At 42.5% G+C, this 22,500-nt stretch overlaps 1 protein-coding gene across 2 annotated transcripts in view; it reads right to left on the bottom strand.

Annotated features, from left to right (window-relative positions):
* LOC308281958 (prominin-1-A-like) overlaps positions 1–22,500 on the bottom strand; it is a 71,118-nt gene that overhangs the window by 19,640 nt on the left and 28,978 nt on the right. For both annotated transcript variants that reach the window (XM_080722303.1, XM_080722304.1), the window contains exons 6-16: positions 22,158–22,221; positions 20,913–21,002; positions 17,974–18,191; positions 15,931–16,005; positions 14,963–15,026; positions 13,072–13,231; positions 12,349–12,501; positions 9,035–9,158; positions 7,675–7,778; positions 6,360–6,444; positions 3,391–3,537 (exon numbers count right to left, since the gene is read on the bottom strand). In XM_080722303.1, coding sequence (XP_080578429.1) covers positions 3,391–3,537; positions 6,360–6,444; positions 7,675–7,778; positions 9,035–9,158; positions 12,349–12,501; positions 13,072–13,231; positions 14,963–15,026; positions 15,931–16,005; positions 17,974–18,191; positions 20,913–21,002; positions 22,158–22,221 — 1,284 coding nt within the window. The remainder of the gene's footprint in view (positions 1–3,390; positions 3,538–6,359; positions 6,445–7,674; positions 7,779–9,034; positions 9,159–12,348; positions 12,502–13,071; positions 13,232–14,962; positions 15,027–15,930; positions 16,006–17,973; positions 18,192–20,912; positions 21,003–22,157; positions 22,222–22,500) is intronic.

The following is a 22,500-nucleotide window of genomic DNA, read 5'->3' as shown; positions in this document are numbered from 1 at the left end:
AGCAGATCTACAAGCTCACGACGCGTCGCGCTTCGACGCGTTGTGACTCTCTTCTCCACTAGTCCCTCCCTAACGTTTTTGTCTGGTATATTTAGTCTTTGTTTTACTCATCACAGCTTAGTTTTATTTAGTTCTTGTTTAGTTTTCGTCAGTGAAAAAGTCGACAAACATTTTTCGTCATAGTTTTAGTCGACGATAATATATCAACACTGGATGCAAGCACACTCACTCACTTGCACGCGCACAAGCCCATAAAGGTGCTTATGTCATGCTGACAGACCGATTAATAACGCTGGCATTGTGTTTGTTTTCTCTCCTGTTAGGATGCCAGTGTGGAGTATAGGTACCAGGGATGTGCAGAGAATGTTAGAGAGGCAGGGGCTGAAATTTCTAAAAGGGCCTTTTGGTGAAAATATCGTAAATAGCAGATCTCCAAGCTCACAATGCATCGCAGCGCGACACGTTGTGAGCTTGGAGGTCGTCTATTTTCGGTACTTGAAACCACATTAAACTAAGTATAATCAAGTGAATACTACAGATGTGGCGTAACAGCATGGATTTCTACACAGAGAGGGCAATTCTTTCAACATAAGATGCTGCATTCAAGTTCAGGAGAGTTTGGACAAGGCAATTCTCTTGAACGCTGCCTTCAGGTATGGCATGGAAAGATGGGCATTTGCATAGTCAAAACTGCATTCATGGTCTGGAGAGGCCACTTTTTGTAGGTAGATAAAAGGGCAGGGGCTCAAGCCCCCTGTGATGTCTATGTGTGCACGTGCCTGATAGGTAGAGATGGGAGGAGCGTTGTGGAGGTGTGGATGTCTCTCATGCTGGAATGTAAAAAGCGGGACCTCGCAGGAATGCAGGTGTGACATCATAATTGATAGATTCCCATGTGAGTTTTCTTTCCAGTCAAACGCCGCACCCGATTTCCGATATTGTTGGACAGGCTCCATTCATCTCTGGAACAACGCACCGTTGTGCCCGTCTGTCCCCAAGCACTCCATAAGGTAACACGTCTGAATGACTGGAGGCCTGTCGCACACATGCCGATCCGCACACGCGTGCCAATTCGTCCTGGGTTTTTAAGCGACGCAAGGAATGTTAACTAAGGCAAGACCATGATCCGTCTTCTTTGGTGCGAGCAAAATGGGCTCTGTCTTTTGGAATCGGTGGAAAGTGGAAACTGAAAACCGAGTCTGTACAGAAGTGGTAGCCTTAGATTAAGGCTTGTAGCGCACTTCGGGTGTTTTTTTTTTTCTTTTCTTTTTTACTAAGAACACAGCAAGTATGCTCGCTATGAGTGTCTTAATCTAAGGCTACAGAAGTGCTATGCTGCAGTGCAGACTCCTGTTTCAAGAGGAGATTTGAGACGTTTCGATGGCAAAACGTATATGTCGACACACTGACACAAATAATACAAAATATAAATGAAGATGATATGAAATAATCAAATGGAAAAGAAGAGTCCCGCACACTGTCTTCACTCACAATAGATTTAATACAACGTTTCGGTCGTTCAGACCTTCATCAGGCCTGATGAAGGTCTGAACGACCGAAACGTTGTATTAAATCTATTGTGAGTGAAGACAGTGTGCGGGACTCTTCTTTTCCATTCATCATTGTCACCGTTCCAACGCACCTGTCCCTGTAGGTGTGCATAAGGCTTTCTCCTCTATGAAATAATCAAATCAAATGATGTAGTTTACACCGTCTTATTTGCTACAATATTATGATGACTGCACATTCACTATCATTGCTCCAGACGAGACAGGAAGTGGGGCAGCAGCCCAATACCCGAGTGGCCCAGTAGGGGGCGTGTGTATGCAATATTGTTGTCATCACAGGTTTATAGGTGTAAAAGAGTGGGTGAAATTCGTTTTTGTGCAAGTTCCATCCTTTTGGACATTAGGGGCATGAGCAGTCAGTGTTGCATTGGCCGTGTCACGCACGCACACTCGGCCCCGAATCTTTTTCAGCAGGAGCACGTGCAAGGACGTGCATCGAAGTAAAACAACCCCCAAGTTCACACCTCGACAACGCTTACATACGCTGTAGTGTCACAGCAGGGTGATTTAACAAAGGGACGAGCCTGTATGCACATCAATAGACCTGTTGACTCCTGTGGAGTAGGTGTTAAGCGACCTGCACGTGACGTCACTAAATGACCGTCGGCGTCCACCCAAACATTGAATCACCGATGCAACACAGTGCGCATGAGCACAGCTGCAGATGCATACTGTATTGTACATGATATGCTATGGACGTTAGTTAAAGGAGTAGTTCACTCCCAAAATGACTTTTTCTCTATTGATTTGTCGCATTCCTAAGACAACAATGTTATTATAGTACATTTTCCCCCTTTGATTCCGGATGGGGACCCAAATGCATTCGGGGTCCAATAGGTCAAATTATTGAGCCACTTCATGGGCAGAGATGGCCTGGCCCCTGATCCACACAAGCTCTCCAGTTGACCACTTTTACAGACAATCCAACAGTTGTGATCCTTCCTTTCCCCCCCCCCCCGTTTTGCAGTTCATTGCTGAGTTCACTAGCTTTGCCAGGCCACTTAATTCCTTTCTGTTCGGGAGAACCCCACAAATAAGAAGCAAAGTATTTCCATGATGAACACTGCCAACAACAATCCTTTGACCTGCTCAAACAGAACCCGTTGAAAGCACCCATCCTAGCAGAGGATCCCATTAAGGTGCCAGTGATGCAGGCCTCGGGGCGCTGCTGGCTCAAGTCCAGGACAGTGAGCTGCAGGTCATAGCGTGTGCAAGCAGAAGCCTATCACTTTGATTTGCTGGGGGGAATGGGGGGGGGGGGGGTTCCATGCCACACACACACACACACACATACACACACACACACACACACACACACACACACACACACACACACACACACACTAGGGATGGGACGATATGAAAATCTCAAGTCACGATTATTGTGACCAAAGACATTGCGATTTACGATATATTTACGGTAATCAAAATATCAACCTTTGCCAATCTACATGCTCACAACGAGTCGCTTTCCCTTGTAGATCGGCTATTGTTTGGCAAAGAGTATTGGTAGGGAGTAAAAAAAAAGAATGCATCAAGTACATTATTTCCAGGTCCCTTTACCAATTATAGAGGGTTTTAATAGTACGGGATATAAGCCGCTCGGCAAATAAAAGATGAATTGTTCCCAGTGCATGACGGAGGATCACTTCTCAATAAATTTAAATCTCCACGACGCGATTATCGCGAGTGTTTTTTATCACGATAAACGATAATAGCGATTATCGTCCCATCCCTAACACACACACACACACACACACACACACGCACGCACGCACGCACGCACGCACACACACACACACACACACACACACAGGGTTACCTCAGCCAGGTAGGTCTGGTAGTTGATCTCTCCCACTCCCGTGCTGGCGAAGTTGAGCAGGTTGCTGCGTCCCTCGGCCTCCAACAGGGTGATGCCCTGCAGGTTGATCTGCACACTCTCAAACACCTTGGCCACCTCCTTATTGTACTGTAGGCGCACACACGCACGCACGCACGCACGCACGCACACACACACACACACACACACACACACACACACACACACACACACACACACACACACACACACACCGACGTTAGACATATCAGATACACGTGCATTTGTGCTAGTGTAAACATATATATCGTCGTTGTCGGGTGGAAGCCTTTTATGTCCAAAACCATTCATTTTAAAAACGATCTAAACTAGTGAAAATAGCCGATCTACAAACACACAACGCCTCGCGGTGCGAGGCGTTGTGTGCTTGTAGATCTGCTATTTTCACTAGCTTTGTGCGACAGTCTTGTATGATGAAGCAGGGCTTTACTTTACGAAAAAAACACAAATTTGAAACTTGGAGATACGAGGTTTCTGCCCGACAGTGACGATATACAATATAGTACACAGTATACCAGTTTGACGCCTAAGGGCGAAAAGCGACCTCGCCCTTAGGACGGAATTCGCACAGGACGGAATTCATTTGCAAGTGTGATTCGAGTTTCGCGGTTGGTTGTTTGAGTTGGACAAAATGTGGACAAAATATTTTCTGACATCATAGTCTTATGTTATAGACCACATGAGACTCACGCAATATGTCCATATATGGGCATTCCAAGCTATGGGCTTAATATTGATGAGCATTTTACCCTAACAGGGAATCATCTGTAATCAGATGTAGAGGTCTGCTCCAAATATGGAGATCTCCATGTATGGATATCGAGGGTTTGACCTTTGATGAGGTGATGTCACAACAATGTGATGTCACAATGTCAACAATGTGATGTCAGCTCAGACAGCTATAGACATTGAGGCGTTACTCACAGACAAGATAGGGGATACAGACAAGATGTGCCTGTTTTCATAGTTAACTGCAACCTACGGTCACAATTACACACATACAGTGTTGGGCAAGTTACTGAAAAATAGTAACTCGTTACCGTTACTAGTTACTTCATTTAAAAAGTAACTCAGTTACTTTACTGATTACTCACACCAAAAAGTAATGCGTTACTGTGAAAAGTAACTTTTTAGTTATTTTTTTATTTTTTAGTATAGTAATTTTTTGTAATGACCTTATAGCCTGGTTAAACTTTATAGCTTGTAATCCAAAAGAGAAATTAGACATTTGCCCGTGACCCAAACCAGTGAAAACAGCAGATCTACAAGCTCACAATGCATTGCTTTGCGATGCGTTGTGAGCTTGTAGATCAGCTATTTTCACTATTTCTTAAATATTTGTGTTCTAATTTATGGAATTTCTTTGATTTTATTTATAATGTATTCATAGAATACTTACAAAATAACGTTGACATTTATTTTTTAATTTGCAAGTAATGTAGTCTACAAAAAAACAGTAAATAATCATATTTTCCATTTATGAAATACAATGCCTTACAAGCAAAAAACTTGAGGCAAAATTAATTACCTTAAAGGGCCTACACCATGCTTTTAAAACTATATTTTTTGTATAAATATATGCTCAAAATTGAGTCTTAGACAGGTTTTAACCCTCAACAAACACTCTGACCATTCTTTTTGTTTGTTCTAGCTCTACTATAATGAGGCTCTCCAGCTGCAATACCAAAACGGCCTCTGTTTGCTCAGGGGCGCATCTAGTGGGGTTTTTCCAGAAAATAAATATGTTTTTTGAAAAAAATATGTTTTTTGAAAAAAAAAAAAGTTTTTTGAAAAAAAAAGTTTTTGAAAAAAAGTTTTTTGAAAAAAAAAATTATTTTTTTTTTTTGAAAAAAAAAATTTTTAAAAAAGTTTTTTGAAAAAAAAAAGTTTTTGAAAAAAAGTTTTTTTTGAAAAAAAAAAAGTTTTTTTTGAAAAAAAAAAGTTTTGAAAAAAAAGTTTTGAAAAAAAAAGTTTTGAAAAAAGTTTTTTAAAAAAGATTTTTTTTGATTTTACTCTGAAAAAAAAACGGGAATCCGTGTGACGTCACACGGATCAACTCTCAGAACAGCACTGTTCTGAGAACCCGTGGAAAGCTTTTCATCTCTGTCTTCCCAAAACCAGAGAAAGACACAATGTACAGAAATAGGACTTTGTGAGGATAGAAGGTGCCAGTGGGACCCCAAAAAAAGGTTTTAAAATAGAAAAAGTGAAAATTCATGGTGTAGGTCCTTTAAGACCACAGGAAGTTTTCTTTCTGTGGCTTTCTTTCTCTAACAACAAAATCATGGTTTGATGAGCCTTAATGAAATAGACCCGACAACAGATTTGACCGCGAGTCGGGACCAGAGTTATATAATTATAATACTGTAGGTCGACGGGACACATGCATGGATTTACAAGACGTTTCAATCATCTCATCAATAACGCACAGCTGTGCACTGCACGCAGTGGACGGGAAAAGTCAGCTACTGTAAGTGATTGCATTCTATCATATTCTACCTAGTGCGGGCTATCTGTAGTCATGTTTGCAGTCTGTATGTCTGCACTAGTCTGTTGGTAAGCACAAACATGCCCAGTGCGCGTCTCAGCGCGGCTCTGTCTGGCATTTCGTGTCGTTGTCTCCCCTCCCCTCTGCCTTGTGAGTGACAGAGAGGAAGATTCAGCTCACCTCTAGATGCATAAAATAACGCAAAAGAACGGAGGAACGCACCGTGTAGTAACGGTAACTGAGTTACAGAATTTAAAAAAGAACGCGTTAGCGTACTCGTTACTGAAAAAAAGAACGGCATTACAGTAATTGATTACTTTGTAACGCGTTAGTCCCAACACTGCACACATACATGTCGGCATACTGATCGCGACAGGCAAGCAGACAGACAGACAGACAGACAGACAGACAGACAGACACTCACCACAGTTCTGTTGAGGAATGAGTTGATGTTGAACATTGTCTCCAGCTGCAGAGCGTGGTACAGTCCATTGTTCTCATAGCACTCCCTGAGCAACACAACACACAGCACAGCACCACAGCCATCACACATTTATTTATTTTAAATAATGTATTTATTATTAGTCCACATAGGAGATACAACAGAAGGACACAAATATTATAAGGTGCGGTAAATAATGAACAGTGGGCAAATCCTGGACAAAGATCTAGGTTAGGGGTTCCCAAACTTTTTTGTCTCAGGGCACCCCATAAATATTTGTTTTAATCCGTGGCACCCCTACATTATAAATTTCACTCCCAGCACCTTATATTTATAGCAAATCGTCATTGACGGGTGGAAACCTTGTATGTCGTAAACCGTTCGTTTTGTATTTATCATCTATAAAATGTACTAAACTAGTGAAAACAGCAGATCTACAAGCACACAATGCTTCGCATCGTGAGGCGTTGTGTGCTTGTAGATCTGCTGTTTTCACTAGTTTGTGCGACAGTCTTGTATGATGAAGCAGGGCTTTGCTTTACCAAAAGACGCACACATTTGAAACTTGGAGATACGAGGTTTCTGCCCGACAGTGACAATATTTTAGTGATTATGTTGCGAAGAAAACGTTGAGATAATAGCCATTTTGGTTAGAACTGACTGAAAATAAGTTTGTACTTTAAAGTGATACTAAAAAAAATTCAAGTGTCCAAATAAATTCCAAATATTATCAAATTATCTCGCGGCACCCCTGGACTGCCATTGCGGCACCCCGGGGTGCCCCATCACCCACTTTGAAAACCCCCCCAGGGTACGCCATCGCCATATTTGGCGACTACCGATAGTAGAAGAGATTGCACAGAATTGTGCAAGCTGCTCTTTTTGGCATCCCAAGTTGTTGGAAGCCTCTTACAACCAACCTATATGTACATGTCCTAGGCTGCCAAAGATGAACACAAGTAGATTGCAGCTATAGCCTAGCAGTGTGACTGTATTCAAACGTAGGCCTAGTCCTTGTCGGGCGGAAACCTTGTATCTCCAAGTCTCAAATGTGTACGTTCTTTCGCAAATTAAAGCCCTGTTTCACCATACAAGGTCGTGGAAAAAAGTAGTGAAAACAGCAGATCTACAAGCACACAACGCCTCGCGAGCACACAAGGCGTTGTGTGCTTGTAGATCTGTTTTCACTAGTTTAAATCATTTTTAAGATGATAAATGCAAAATCAACGGTTTTGGACATACATATACATATACATAAGGTTTTCACCCGACAACGACGGTATACAGTATGTCTCACCTGTACATGCTCCCCACTGTCAGGTCAATGTCAGGGTTCTGGAACAACATCCCAGGCAGGAAGTTCTTCTTCTTCGGATGGACCATGAATGGAGTGTCGATGATCTAATAGAGTGTAAGGAAGACAGGTGAGTGTATGTGTACTGTGCGTGTGGGTGTGCATCAGTAGCGTCAGTTCAGAAAAAGCTAAGGCGCGCGTGCAAGTCATGTTGCCATACCTTAGCAACAAGGCATGATACATTTATTTTAAGAAGTACATTTAATTTTTTTCCCCCGTTTCTACGGTTTCTTGGGCTGGATATGGCAGCCTGGAACGGTTGTTCAAGTGCAGCCAAACTTAGCATGTTAGTAAACGTGCAACAATTAACAATAATGCATTGCACCTGTGCAGCTGACCTGCGGAACCTGTGAATATACCATTTTGTCAAGATGGGGAGAATACAAGTGTGGAGAATATAATTATAATACCTTGTTAAAGTGACCATTTTGTTACATTTTGCATTTGTAGTTATTTTACTGTAATTTAACAACATAATAACCAGCACAGATAGACAAAGAGACATTCATAGATGTATATTTATTAAAAGTGACTTTTATTTTCCCCCCTGGACTGCATACCTCTGCCACATACCCAATTGACACCCCTGGTGTGTGTGTGTGTGTGTGTGTGTGTGTGTGTGTGTGTGTGTGTGTGTGTGTGTGTGCGTGTGCGTGTGCGTGTGCGTGTGCGTGTGGGCATGCGTGCAACGTGTATGGGGAGCGTAGCGTTATTACGACGTGCGATGGTTCGACATCACATACGTCAGGCGCTGGTGAATGCTAACCTGGTGAAATGCTAACCTGCCGATGCTGGTGAATGCTAACCTGGTGAATGTTATCCTGGTGAATGCTACTAGCCTAAACCTAACCCTTACCCTAACCTCAGTAAAACTATGCCTAAACCTAACCCTAAACCTAACCCTAACCCCACACTAGGCTAACGCGGACCAGTTCGTGTAGGCAGATGGGTGGGCGCGGCGAGTCTCACCGCAAGTCTCCGACCAATAGCATGTGTTCTCCTCCCCCCTCCCCCCTCCCCCCTCCCCCCTCTGCTGCTCTGCTCAGCGCAGAGAACGCTGCTGCGTCATGACGTCAACACATTCGGTGCTTCATTTTCTGCCTGCGTCTGTACTTTATATACAGCTTGTATGGGAGTGTGTGTGTGCGTGCGTCTGTACTTTATAACTTGTGCACCTGTTTTCTTTTTAGCTTTTGTCTTTGAACAGTATGGGTGTTGTGTGTATATTAGTACCTGGAACAGTATGGGTGTTGTGTGTATACTAGTACCTGGAACAGTATGGGTGTTGTGTGTATACTAGTACCTGGAACAGCTGACGGTTTGCCAGTGGTTCACACACAAGTTTTTCCACGTTGCCCCCGATGACAAACAGACTGGTCACCGCTGCCATTAACAGCCAGCCAATCAGGAAGCTGAAGCCAACCCCACTAAGAGAGAGAGAGAGAGAGAGAGAGAGAGAGAGAGAGAGAGAGAGAGAGAGAGAGAGAAGAGAGAGAGAGAGAGAGAGAGAGAGAGAGAGAGAGAGAGAGAGAGAGAGAGAATCATGGTTATTCTGTGTTCACTCTCTCCAGAGATAGATTTTCCCTCTCCTGTGTCTCTCTCTCTTTCTCTCTCTCTCTCTCTCTCTCTCTCTCTCTTCTTCTTCTTCTTCTAATGCTCCAGAGACCGTTTAATTTTCACACACTTAAAAGTTTCTAAGAGGAAGCTGTCATCTTCCTCTATGAATTCTTGCAAAGTTTCAGAAAGAGTCAAAACAAAAATAAATCTAAAAACGACTCTGGGAATTTCCATTTCTGCTAAACAGCTACAGTAGCTACTAAGCTTTGAATAGGTTGTTTTCCATTAGGAGTTATTATTCATATATTTATTGCCCGGGCACACTGCCTGTGTGTGCACCAGCTGTATTCATAGCAAAACATTGCGATTTTAGCTATGAATACAGGTGTTCCATACAGGGGCGTCACAAGGGGGGGGGGGGGGGGGGGGGGGTGACTTACTAGGGCCCAAGGTGGAGGGGCCTTAATTATTTTATACTTTAGCTATAGAAAAATAGCAGATATACGAGCTCACAACGCGGCACCAAGTGTCGCGCTGCGAGCTTGTAGATCTGCTATTTTTTAAAAGTTGTGAAAATGTGTGCAAATCTTTGAATATATGTATTTTTTAAGCAGACATTTGTAACTCAAATTTTGCTTCTGGGGGGTCCCTGGAACTAAATATTTTGAGATGGTGGTCCGTTACCAAATACATATAATTCTGGGGGTCCTTCACATGAAAACGTTTGAGCACCGCTGACATAGAAACATTGGTTTTTCAAAAAACCTTTTGAAATATTCAAAGACTTGCACACATTTTCAAAAATGGCAGATCTACAAGCTTGCAGCGCGGCACTCGGTGCCGCGCTGTGAGCTTGTATATCTGCTATTTTTCAATAGTTAAAGCACAAGATAATGCGTAATAATGCGTTCCCAGTCTAAATGGGTTAAACCCCCTCCCCCTATATGAAGAACATTCATTGGGGGCCCGCAGTGAATCCTTGTACCCAGGGCCCAGGATTTGGTGTGACGCCCCTGGTTCCATAGGAATTTGACCTGCCCATTGGTGTCTTGGTGCCTTGGGCGCAACACGTTTTAATACCCCTGATTTGCATGACTGCACAGGCAGAACGGAAGTGTCATGCCTCATTTCACTGCTCAGTTTCAGAGCGTTCCGAATCACAGACAGACAGGTGGAATCATTTCATTGCTATCAGGCAGAAATCTCCAGATTTTAACTTTTTGGCCCCTATTTTCGTCCATGCCTTACCCCCTATCTCCTAAACCTTTTTATCATTTTCTTTTTAAAATAGCTGATCTACTACAAGCCCACAACGTTTCAATGTAGATTGGCAATTTGAAGTATTTTAGAATGATTTTCACAGTAGTTAAAACAAGGCAAAGAAGTTTAGGGATAAGGGGTAAGGCATGGATGAAAATATAGCTCTTTTGTAAATCATTTGCCCTACCTGATCATACTACAGCGTTCACATAAAAGTGTAAAAAGTAGCAGATCTACGAGCTCGAAAAGTGACGCGTTCTGAGCTTGCAGATCTGCTACTTTTGCTGTTTTTCAATTTGAATCCTGGAAAGTAACAGTAACATATCGTCGTTGTCTGACAGAAACCTTGTATCTCCAAGTTTCAAATGTGTACGTTCTTTCGCAAAGTAAAGCACTGCTTCATCAGACAAGCCTGCCGCACAAAAGTAGTGAAATCAGCAGATCTACAAGCACACAACGCCTCGCGGTGCGAGGCGTTGTGTGCTTGTAGATCGGCTGTTTTCACTAGTTCAAATCATTTTTAAAATGATAAATGCAAAACGAACGGTTTTGGACGCATAAGGTTTTCACCCGACAACGACAATATGAGGTTTCTACCCGACAGAGACGATAATGTCCACAACTGTGGCACTTCTGCCCTACAGCAGCTGGTCTATTAGGCTCTGTGAGCCATGACATCACAACATTTTGCGTATTCCCCCGTTCTGCCCGTTTACATGGAAAACGTGAGCCGGAAGCGTCTTCAAAGATTTCCACTCTTGAAAGGTGGTTTAATTTTCTTTCGCGGATTCGACCCCCGAGAACGCCGTCGTGGTCTAAACCAGTGGTTCTCAAAGTGGATTCCTGGGACTCTGTGGGTTCCTTGTGGAGGTCTAAATTGACCTCATACAAGCCTGTAACTCTGACAGTGTACAAATGGAACCAAATGAACCCTAACGGGTTCATTTGGTTCCATTTGTACACTGTCAGAGTTAAAGGTAGGGTAAATGATTTAATTTAATTCAAATAATAACAAATAGTACTAGTTACTATAGAGTGTTCTCCCCTGTGAGGAGAAAGAAAGCAGTTTCAGTTGCTCCACCAAAACTGTTGGGTGAAAGGTTTTCCTCCAATCAGGATATTGTGGGGGGGTGGGGCCTTCCTCCAATCATGGCCGAGTGCGGGCAGGCGTTACTCGCACCAAGGCCCGCCCCCAGTTGATCATGATTGGAGGAAGGCCCCTGCCTGTCACCTACTTACGGTAAGTGAAATCACTTACCCTGCCTTTAAGGAGAGACCTTGAAATTTGAGAAACACTGGTCTAAGTGGACGGCATATCTTTTTTTTTCCTTTTTTTTATCCCACGATTTTTGTAACCCATTTGTTCACCCAGTGCCAATTGCCTATTGTAATCCTGGGCTCTGCTCTCCCTCAGACTGCAACGGACTGACCTCATGCTTCCTTTTATGCATGAGTAGTCCAAGTTGCTTCTTATCACCTGACAGTGGGGATTTCCCCAGTTTGGACGTAGCATGTGGAAGGAACACGTTATTCCAACCAGTTCCTTTCCCCTCCATCAGGCGCCCCGGCTGGCCAGGGGGAGGCATTATAGAGACCAGGATTACTGCATGTTTTTGTGAGGGTATCTACCCTAGGAGACACGGGGAGAACATGCAAACTCCACACAGAAAGACCCTTTTGCCAACCCCACCTAGGGTGTGGGTGCTGATGAATCGGACGGCATATCTGACATTTTATTTTGCGGCGTGTAAGCGACGGCGCCTAAAGTTTGTGTGTGGTGCCGTTGCCGCGGTAACTCACGCCATGAGCAGGTTGCCTCCGGTGTTTGACATGCAGCCGCGGGTGGTGGGCGTGGCCTGTTTGTCAATGCCGCACGTCCCGCACAGCACACCCAGGAAGTTGAAGGCCAGGACCAACACCACCATGCATAGTACTCCCACACACCCTATCCACCTGAAATACACAATGACACTGTTAACACACTCGACCTGCAATACACAATGACACTGTTAACGTTATATTATCATTCAAATCTTCTAGTTCAGGGGTCTTCAATGTTTTCAGGCCAAGGACCTCTTAGTTGTGAGAGAGATGAAGCAGGGACCCCCACAACCTTTTCATAGATTCCATATAGTTTCATCGTTTGACAGCACAATCATCAGTGTATTTTGGATTCATGTCAATTTGTGTTTCCAGATATTTAACCACTTGAACCGTCAATACTTACTGTAATAAACTTGACCTTTCACTCTGTGCTTAGTCTGCTCTTTTTCCCCCTCTACACCAAACCTCGTTGCAGCCTCTCGCAGCACGAGGCGTTGTGAGCTTGTAAATCTGCTATTTTTGGCTAAAGTTCTCCGAATATGGACGTTAGGGTTCAAGTGGTTAATATAAAAAAGGGGGGAAAGAGTTTCTATCATACAAAGACTTGGAGGACCCCCTGTAGTATCTCTGAGGACCCCTAGGGGACCCCCTGTTGAAGACCCCTGCTCTAGTTTGTGGTTGAGAAGCAGTGCATTGGACCTGTAGAAGTCCCACTGGTCCAGCTGGGGGTAGTAGGCCTCGATGACCTTCTGCTGCTCGTTGAGGAAGATGGTGAAGTTGGCCAGAGACGCCTCCACCGGAAACATCTTGGAGAAACCGATGATCTCCCCGCCGATCTTATCCAGCATGCCTTTCACTCCTGCATAGTCACACAAAGACAGACAGCCAGACAGGGCAAGGTCATGGTCAAGGTAGTCTCGCATAGCCAGGCAACTATTCCACAATCTCCGAATGCTATGGGGCTTTTAAGCCGTGACATAATTTTGTAGGCAGAGGAGAATCTGCCCCCAGAGCATTTTCTGTCCCTCGCTATTTCAAAAAGCAACGACTAAAAAATAACGACTAAAGTATAATTCTAACACTTTCCTTTCAACAACAAAGAGAAGAAAAATGTGTAAATAGTAAAAATAGTAAAAAGATTCACGGAAACTGGGGGCAGAAATTCTCCTCTGCCTACAAAATGATGTCATACTTAACAGCCCCATATAGAGTCTGGAACTACACCTAGGGTTCCCACACATTTTTACCATTTAATTTCCAAAACTTTTCCAAAACTTTTCCAGAATATTTAACCCAATTTCCAGGACTATATAGCAATAATTCAGCTCAATAACAGGTCGCTTACTCCTATGCGCAATGCCCAAAGACCTTCCAGGACCCTTGATAAATTCCAAAACTTTTCCAGTACTGGATTTCTTTTTTTCTCTAATTTAATATTTCCAGGAATTTCATGACGTGGGAACCCTGTACAACTCCTGAACGGCGAGTAATGGAAGCTGGCGTTACCGTTCGAGAAAATATATTTTAAAATGTCATTTCTGCTCAGCAGCAAGCTAAATATGTTTGATGATTTTTATTTATATTATAAGGATAAATGTGCGCGATGTGAGACGGAAACGGAAGTGAGGACGAGGCTTCACTTCCGCTTTAACCGCTTACTCGTCATTCTTCTAGCGTTATTCCAGACTGTATGACGGGAGCATTTGCAAATCGCGGAGTCAACAGTCTGGGACCGCGAGACTATGGCCAAGGTAAATCTGATTGTACATTAATGACACACATACAAAAAAAATATCATTGAACTCAAGTCTCCATGGCGTCAGTAATCAATCGGAAAAAATAAAAGGTAATTTTGGGGGTGAACTACTCCTTTAAGTGTAGGACAGGACAGGCAAGGCAAGGCAAGGCTAGGGCTGTCACAATATGACATTTTACATGACGATTAATTGTCACTCAAATAATTGGCGATTAACGATTTAATCGTGTATTTGTCGTTGATAATTACATTTCTGTTTGGCTTTTAGGCTTTGAAGTTGCATAATGGTAGATATGACACATAACCTAAATATACAAATACATTACTGACATATTTGACAACTTACTACTTAAAAAATAACATTGATAGTGGAAATAGCCGATCTACAAGCTCACAATGCGACGCGTTGTGAGCTTGTAGATCTGCTATTTCCACTATTTCTTGTAGATCTGCTATTTCCACTATTTCTGACATTTTTCAACATTCACGATTATGACGATTATGACAAAATAATTGCGATAATGTCAAATAATCACGATTAGACGATTATGTAATAATTGTGACAGCCCTAGGCAAGGCAAGGCAAGGCAAGGAAAGGAAAGGAAAGGAAAGGAAAGGAAAGGAAAGGAAAGGAAAGGAAAGGAAAGGAGAAAGCCAGAGTGACTTACGGGGCAGAGCTGTGGTTCCATCAGCATGTTTACAGATCAGAGATCAGAGAGAGAATGATTTACACATGGAGGTCACACAGTTCACCAATTGGTTACACAGGCACACACGCACGCAAGCACACACGCACACAACACACACACACACACACACACCGTGTGTACACACCTGCCACAATGTTCTTGGTCTGCTCTTTCACTAGTCGTGGCGTGTCATTGAAGGATGTGTATCCCTGGAGAGAGAGAGAGAGAGAGAGAGAGAGAGAGAGAGAAGAGAGACAGAGAGAGATAGAGAGAGAGAGATGGACAGACAGACAGACAGAGGCCGAGAGGACAACATCAATTTTGCTGCAACTCAAGGAGTTTATCCTCTAGAGAAATTTCAAAATGAATAAATACAAATTTACAATAGGAGGCAAATTTCTTTTAAAAAAGAAAAAAATATATATATATATAGCGTCATTGTCGGGTGGAAACCTTGTATCTCCAAGTTTCACATTTGTACGTTCTTCCCAAAGCAAAGCCCTGCTTCATCATACAAGGCCGTCGCACAAAAGTAGTGAAAGCAGCAGATCTACAAGCACAGTGCTCGTAGATCGGCTGTTTTCACTAGTTTAAATCATTTTTAAAATGATAAATGCAAAACGAACGGTTTTGGACATACAAGGTTTCCACCCGACAACGACAATATATAAAAATAATAAATAGATGATAAGAGATAGGAACAAAGAGTGCTGACCCTAAAAAAATCACACCCGTGTGAACTGAGCGGTGGTTCCCCCCCCCCCCCCCCCCCCCCCCCCTTCCCCCCTGTGTGTGTGTGTGTGTGTGTGTGTGTGTGCGTGCGTGTGTGTGTGTGTGTGTGCCTGGTCTGGCCTGGCCTGAACAACAGCGCCCCTCCCTTAACATGTGTGGTCAGAAAAGGTTACTGCAGGCTACAGACAGACAGACAGACAGACACGCACGCAGACAGACAGACAGACAGACCCACACACACGGCCACGTATAGGAGCGTTGTGACCACCGCTCAAAAACAGAAGGGGGAGACATTTGGAGAAACAACAGAATGGAAGAGTAAGGACTTGATGAGAGAGACAGATACATGGAGACAAGAGAGAGGAGAGGTGTTAAACCAACCTTCTGGACAATGTTACTGAGGTCTGTTTTCAACACAGCGTTTATATTGGCCAGCTGTTGATTCACATCTGGGAGCTGATGCATAGGAAGGACAGGAGAGAGAGAGAGAGGGAGAGAGGGAGAGGGAGAGAGAGAGAGAGAGAGAGAGAGAGAGAGAGAGAGAGAGTGAGAGTGAGAGTGAGACATAGACAGAGCAGTGGTGTAAAGTAACTAAGTACATTTACTTAAGTACTATACTTAAGTACAGTTTTGAGTTATTTGTAGGCTACTTTACTTTCCAATACTTTTACTTCTACTCCACCACATCTCGGATCCAAATATTGTACTTTTACTCCACTACATGTATTTGAAAACTTTAGTTACTAGTTACTTTTCAGATATAAATTGCAATATTATAAAATACACATACATCACTTTAGCCTTATTTTATACCTAGGCTGTTTGAATATAGCCGATCTACAAGCTACAACGCGTCGCATCGCGAGTTGTGAGCTTGTAGATCTGCTATTACTTTTGGTACATTCATACTTTTACTCAAGCACATTTTGCAGACTTTCCAGACTTTTATCTACATTTTATCTACATTGCAGTATTGATAATTTTACATAAGTACAAAATGTGAGTTCTTTTTCCACCACTGAGACAGAGATATTGTGGGCTGGGGCCCACTGGTGGGCTGCGAGGTTACTGCAAGTGGGCCCCCATACAATTGGCAATGCACTAAGATTTCAAAGGATAATGTAACATTGATATTAAATAGCAAAATATAAATACAAATAGAAATAAAAGAGAAATTAAAGTATACTACGTTAGATCCATTGAGTCCAAAGTTGGGACACAATCTGTTGATTGATCATTGAAAAACACGTGCTCTGAAAATGCACGCAGTGGCCACAGAAACATGATGGCACATACTATTCAGGGCAGTGTTGTTTTTGACTGCAAATTTTGATTTAGTTTTAGTCATAGTCTTTTGCATCAAATGTATTTTAGTTTTAGTCATAATTTGGTCACCGGAAAAGTTTTAGTTTTAGTCTAATTTTAGTCGACTAAATATCATAAGATTTTAGGCGACTAAATCTACAGTTGATTCAGTCAACTGTAGAATTGTATTTTGGCAGGCCTTGATGGCATCGTAATGGCTGATTTTACACTTGGTCGCGTGCTGAAAATAGCCGATCTACAAGCTCACAGAGCTTGTAGATCTGATATTTTCAGCACGCAACACCTGAGAGCAACCAAACATAAAATGACTCTCTTCTCCACTAACGTTTTAGCCTAGTTTTTATTTTGTTGACGAAATTGTCAATATATTTAGTCTTAGTTTTAGTCATCAAAGCTTCGTTTTTATTTCGTTTTCGTCAGTGAAAAAAACAAAGTCGACAAACATTTTTCATCATAGTTTTAAATCAACACTGGTTCAGGGTTCTGGCATGGCAATAGTCACACACAAACTAAATTGCACACATATGGGCCCCTAGAATTATATGTATTTGGCCGTGGACTCCCCATCTCAAAATATTTAGTTCCAGGGACCCAGAGAAAGAAAGATTTGAGAGTTATAAATGTTCGCTTTATAGAAGATTTGCTCAGATTTTCAAGATTTTCCAAAAATAGCAGATCTACATGCTCTATGAGCTTGTAGATCTGCTATTTTTGAATAGCTAAAGTAATAAAATAATGGTTAAAGGAGTAGTTCACCCCCAAAATGACTTTTTTTCTATCTATTACTTATGCCATGGAGACTTGAGATCAATAATATTTTATATTTGATTATAGTAAATTTACCCCCATTGATTCCGGATGGGGACCCAAATGCATTTGGGTCGCCATTTGGGTCCCCATCCGGAATCAGTGGGGGTAAATTTATTGTAATCGAATTTTTGTCATAGGATTGCGACAAAAAAGTCTCCATGGCGCGAGTAATCGATAGGAAAAAAAAAACATTTTGGGGCTGAACTACTCCTACTTTAAGGCGGTTAAAATCTAAAGCGTCACACAGATGCCTTCCGTGTCTAAAATGAGCGGATCTCCCTCGCGTACCCGCGAGAAGTCGGCGTTGACGGCCAGCTGGTTGAGGGTGGAGCGGATGGCGTTGCAGGTGGGGGACACGGCTCCGTTGGTGCAGGCCGGGTCGGACAGCGTGTTGGACAGGGAAGCGCGCTCCCCGGCCAGGCTGCTCTGGAGCCTCCCGGTCCCCTCCTGCAGCACCTCCAGGGAGGACGTGATGCTCTCCAGGGCCTCCTTGGTCTCCCGCATGGCTGCGTGGGGAGGAGAGAGGAGGAGGTGGAGGTGGAGGTGGAGGTGGAGGATTAAAGGTGGAGGTGAAGACGAAGGAGAGAAAAAAAGCATTTGTCAAAAGATGTGTTTGTTAAAGGGATTTCACTTTCAAAAAACCTTTTGGTCATTTTATCGTCTAATCAGGCTTTTATGAACACCCTGGACAGTTTTTAAGTTGCTTGTTTTAAGTTACCCTCGACAAACTGTCGAGGGTGTTCATAAAAGCCTGATTAGACGATAAAATGACCAAAAGTTTTTTTGAAAGTGAAATATCCCTTTAATGTTTGCACCTCATAAACCTCACACACGCACGTCACATACACATACACATACACATACACATACACATACACATAGTCGTTGTCGGGTGGAAACCTTGTACAGTATGTCCAAAACCTTCCTTTTTTTATTATTTTAAAAACGATTTAAAATAGTGAAAATGTCCGATTTACAATGTGTGCTGGTAGAGCGGCTATTTTCACTACTTTTGTATGACGCTTTTGTATGATGAAGCAGGGCTTTAATTGATGAAAAGAAAACATACACATTATGAAACTTGGAGATACGAGGTTTCTGCCCGACAGTGACGATATATACAGGTACATACTGTATGCATGCACACACGCATGCACACACGCATGCAAACAAGGAAGGTGTTGTAACACAATACACTATGATACAGTACCACAGTACACAATACAGCATAGTACAATAATGTACACCAGTGGTTCTCGTCAAGGAGATTTAGAATATTAATCATTTAAAGAATTAATCATTTATTCTTACAAACTCTGAACTGTTGTTGTCTACTTTTTGTCTCTCATTTGACCCTTGAAAGTACCCTTTCACACTTCTCAGACATTCTCAAAAGTGGGATCCTTGAGGGGGATCCAAAGGGTCCCCAGCAAAATGTGTTAATATAGCATCCACTTTATTATATATTTCAGCTGTTAAACGCTACAAGCTCACAATGATTATTGCAGAGTGAAGTGTTTTTGTAGATCTATTTTGTAGCTATTTTTACGAAAGATTCTGGAAAATCAAGTTTTTTTTAACACAAATCTCTTACAGGAGCCCCTGGTACAAGTCTATGGTCAAATACATATAAATATGGAGGTCCTCGACATAAACATCTTTGAGAACCACTGCAATACAACACACTGAAACACTACCACAGTGTACAACACTGACACCACACTGAAACACAACCACAGTGTACAACACTGAAACACAACCACAGTGTACAACACTGACACCACACTGAAACACAACCACACTGAGAGCTTCTATGGAGAAACACAAGCGTCTCTTTGACACCAGACCATCTCAGCTCGTTACCTTTGATGGCATTCTCAACTTTTCCTTCAGAGCATCAAATAGTTTAAAGAAAACAACAAGACAACAATGAATGGAGCTGCAGTAACAAATTGTGTTTCTTATAACAACTGTGTTTATTTATAACCAAAACTACATCTCAACTGCATTCACAAACTCTGTGTGGATTGAAGTAGATAAAACTAGGTGTCCACAAGGTCAGGTAGGTTATTGTGGCCCCCTGGTGGCACTATAATAGGTAAATGTGAAAAAGGATGCCGTTTCTAGCTAGGCCTGGTGCAGCAATCGTACGCTGCGTTCATGATTTGAGGCATTTTGTTTCCGAAAATGTGTTTTACAAAAATCGACCTGCTGGTTTCGCTATAACAATGTGCATTGTGAAAAGGGCGGTAGTTCTTCGGGAATAGGTGTGCAATATTTCGCGGAAATCGCACGCTACGTTCATGATTTGAGGCATTTTGTTCAAAACGGACCAATCCTGCCAACTTTTGATGCCAATCTTAGCCAATCAGGATGGATTATGAAAAATCAGACAGATCCCTGATGTTGATCACATTGACTACAGATATAACATGTACTGATTTGCGTGATGTTTGGACAAAATCTGTAGGAGTAATATAAAAAAGAAATCGTGTGTGAGCACAGTTTCACTTCGATCTGTGCCGGAGATTAGCTGTCCATGGACGGACAGACGGACAAGGTGCAAAACATAGTCTAGGTCACGCCTTGGGATATTGTATTTGAGATGTTCTAATACTGCAACACCTGGGGAGCATCTTGACCAGGGGGGGGAGGCGTCAGAATTTAAAATGAAGACAGAACACGGAACTGAAAGTTCTATGATTGGCCGCTAGTTGCGCTGTTCTGTCACCAGAAGCAACATGTTCCCCATAGGATTCCATTCATTTCCCTTGAACTTTTACATTTGATTTTCTTACCTTAATAAACATTGTCATAAATACTTTATGGTTGCTGTCGCTAGTTTAAAGCCTCGTTTCAATCACCATGATATGCGTTTTGTGAAAATTTGGTCCAAATGTTATATTTGATGTTATAGCAGGGTATGCTGTAGGAGGGACTTGTGATCATAGGCTTGTGATGGTTCTTCTTCGTGTGCTTTATTTGGCAAGCTCGACACCACATTCTCCCAAGTATCCCTGTGGTTGCATGTGACCGTTGGCAGCCAATAGCATTCGAGATGGTACCATTTCCACCAATGAACATTGATTTCAACAATGATGGCAGCACCCGTACACGTACAAGGGACAACAAAGCGTAATTTTCGCAGCATAGAAACCAATGGCCTAACTCCGTCCATGTTTTTTACAGTCTATGATCTTGACCAGGCGTCAGATGGTATGTCTCACCTCCTGCCATCCTCAGGGCTGTGTCCAGGGAGGGGACCACCTCTCTCTCCAGCTGACTATGGATGCGTCCTCCCAGCAGCGGCCCGATGTCTGACACAGGGGTGGAAAGAGTACTCAAATGTTTTACTCAAGTCAACACTGCAAAGAAGAAATACTCTGATACAAGTAAAAGGCCAGAATTCGACGTTTACTTGAGTAGAAGTACAAAACTATTGGCATCAAAATAGACTTAAAGTACTAAAAGCTAAAGTACTACAGTATTGGTGTGTGAATGTGGGAAGTGAGGACGCTGGCGTTGACTGTTTGCCGCTTCACCTCCCAATGTATGAATGAATGGAACATTGTAAGCGCTTTGAGTTCGCAACTTGCTTAGAAAAGCGCTATAAAAATGCAATCCATTATTATTATTATTATTATTATGCAGAATGTCCTGTCTAAGGTTTGTAAAACAGTACATACAGTACAGTACAGTACACATGCATGAACGTGCAGTTCATTTAACCACTTAAGCCCCATACTGTACTTTGTACAATTAAAAGTAATAGTGGAAATAGCCTATCTACTAGCTCACAATGCAATGCATTGCTCGCACCACATTGTGAGCTTGTAGACAGGCAATTTGAGCAGTTTTTCTGGGGGGAACATTAGTCAAAAATTGCCGATCTACAAGCTCACAATGCATTGTGTTGCGACGCATTGTGAGCTTGTAGATCGGCTCTACAGTCCAGTTCTCTAAAGCAGAGGTCTTCAACAGGGGATCCGGTACCCCTAGAAGGTCCTCAGAGTTATTACAAGGGGTCCTCCAAATCTTTGAGCGATAGAAAGCTTTTCTTTTCTCCTATTTTATATTAACCACTTGAACCCTAGTGTCCATATTCTGAGAACTTTAGCCAAAAATAGCAGATCTACAAGCTCACAACGCCTCGCACTGCGAGGCGTTGTGAGCTTGTAGATCGGCTATTTTCGGCAAAGTGCTTTGGTGTAGAGGAGAAAAAGAGCAGACTAAGTACAGAGTGAAAGGTTTATTAAGTATTGACGGTTCAAGTGGTTAAATATCTGAAATTAACATGAATCCAAAATACTCTGATGATTGTGCTATCAAACATTGAAACTATATGGTATCTATGGGTTGTGGGGGTCCCTGCTTCATCTCTCTCTCAACAAAGGGGTCCTTGGCCTGAAAACGTTGAAGACCCCTGTGTTAACATAGTGACCATTTGATGTTTGTCTCTGGGTGATACTCACTGTCCAGGTCTGACAGCACTTTGTTCTTGGCTGTGGTGTACTGAGCTGTCAGGTACTCAATTTGCTGTGAACAGGAAATACAAGGACATCAATTACTTAATTATTATATTACACAGGCTGATCATTTTATCACACAGCCTTCAGGCTGAGAACCACCTCCGCTAACGCGTTGGTGGTTTTCAGCCTGTCGGGATCTTATTTCTCGATAATGACCGCTGAGCCAGACGTTATCCCTTTTACACAACCTAATTATAACTATTCATTAGTTGAGTTGTGGAACAGTACCCACACTTTCTTTCGTGCTATTTTATTATTATTTATTTTGTGTATGTCACTCACTGCT

This window comes from Nannobrachium achirus (genome assembly GCF_963921795.1).
Source record: "Nannobrachium achirus genome assembly, chromosome: 3".
Taxonomy (NCBI): Eukaryota; Metazoa; Chordata; class Actinopteri; order Myctophiformes; family Myctophidae; genus Nannobrachium; species Nannobrachium achirus.
The sequence above is the reverse complement of the archived record's forward strand: the minus strand, read 5'-3'. Positions and strand labels throughout refer to the sequence as shown.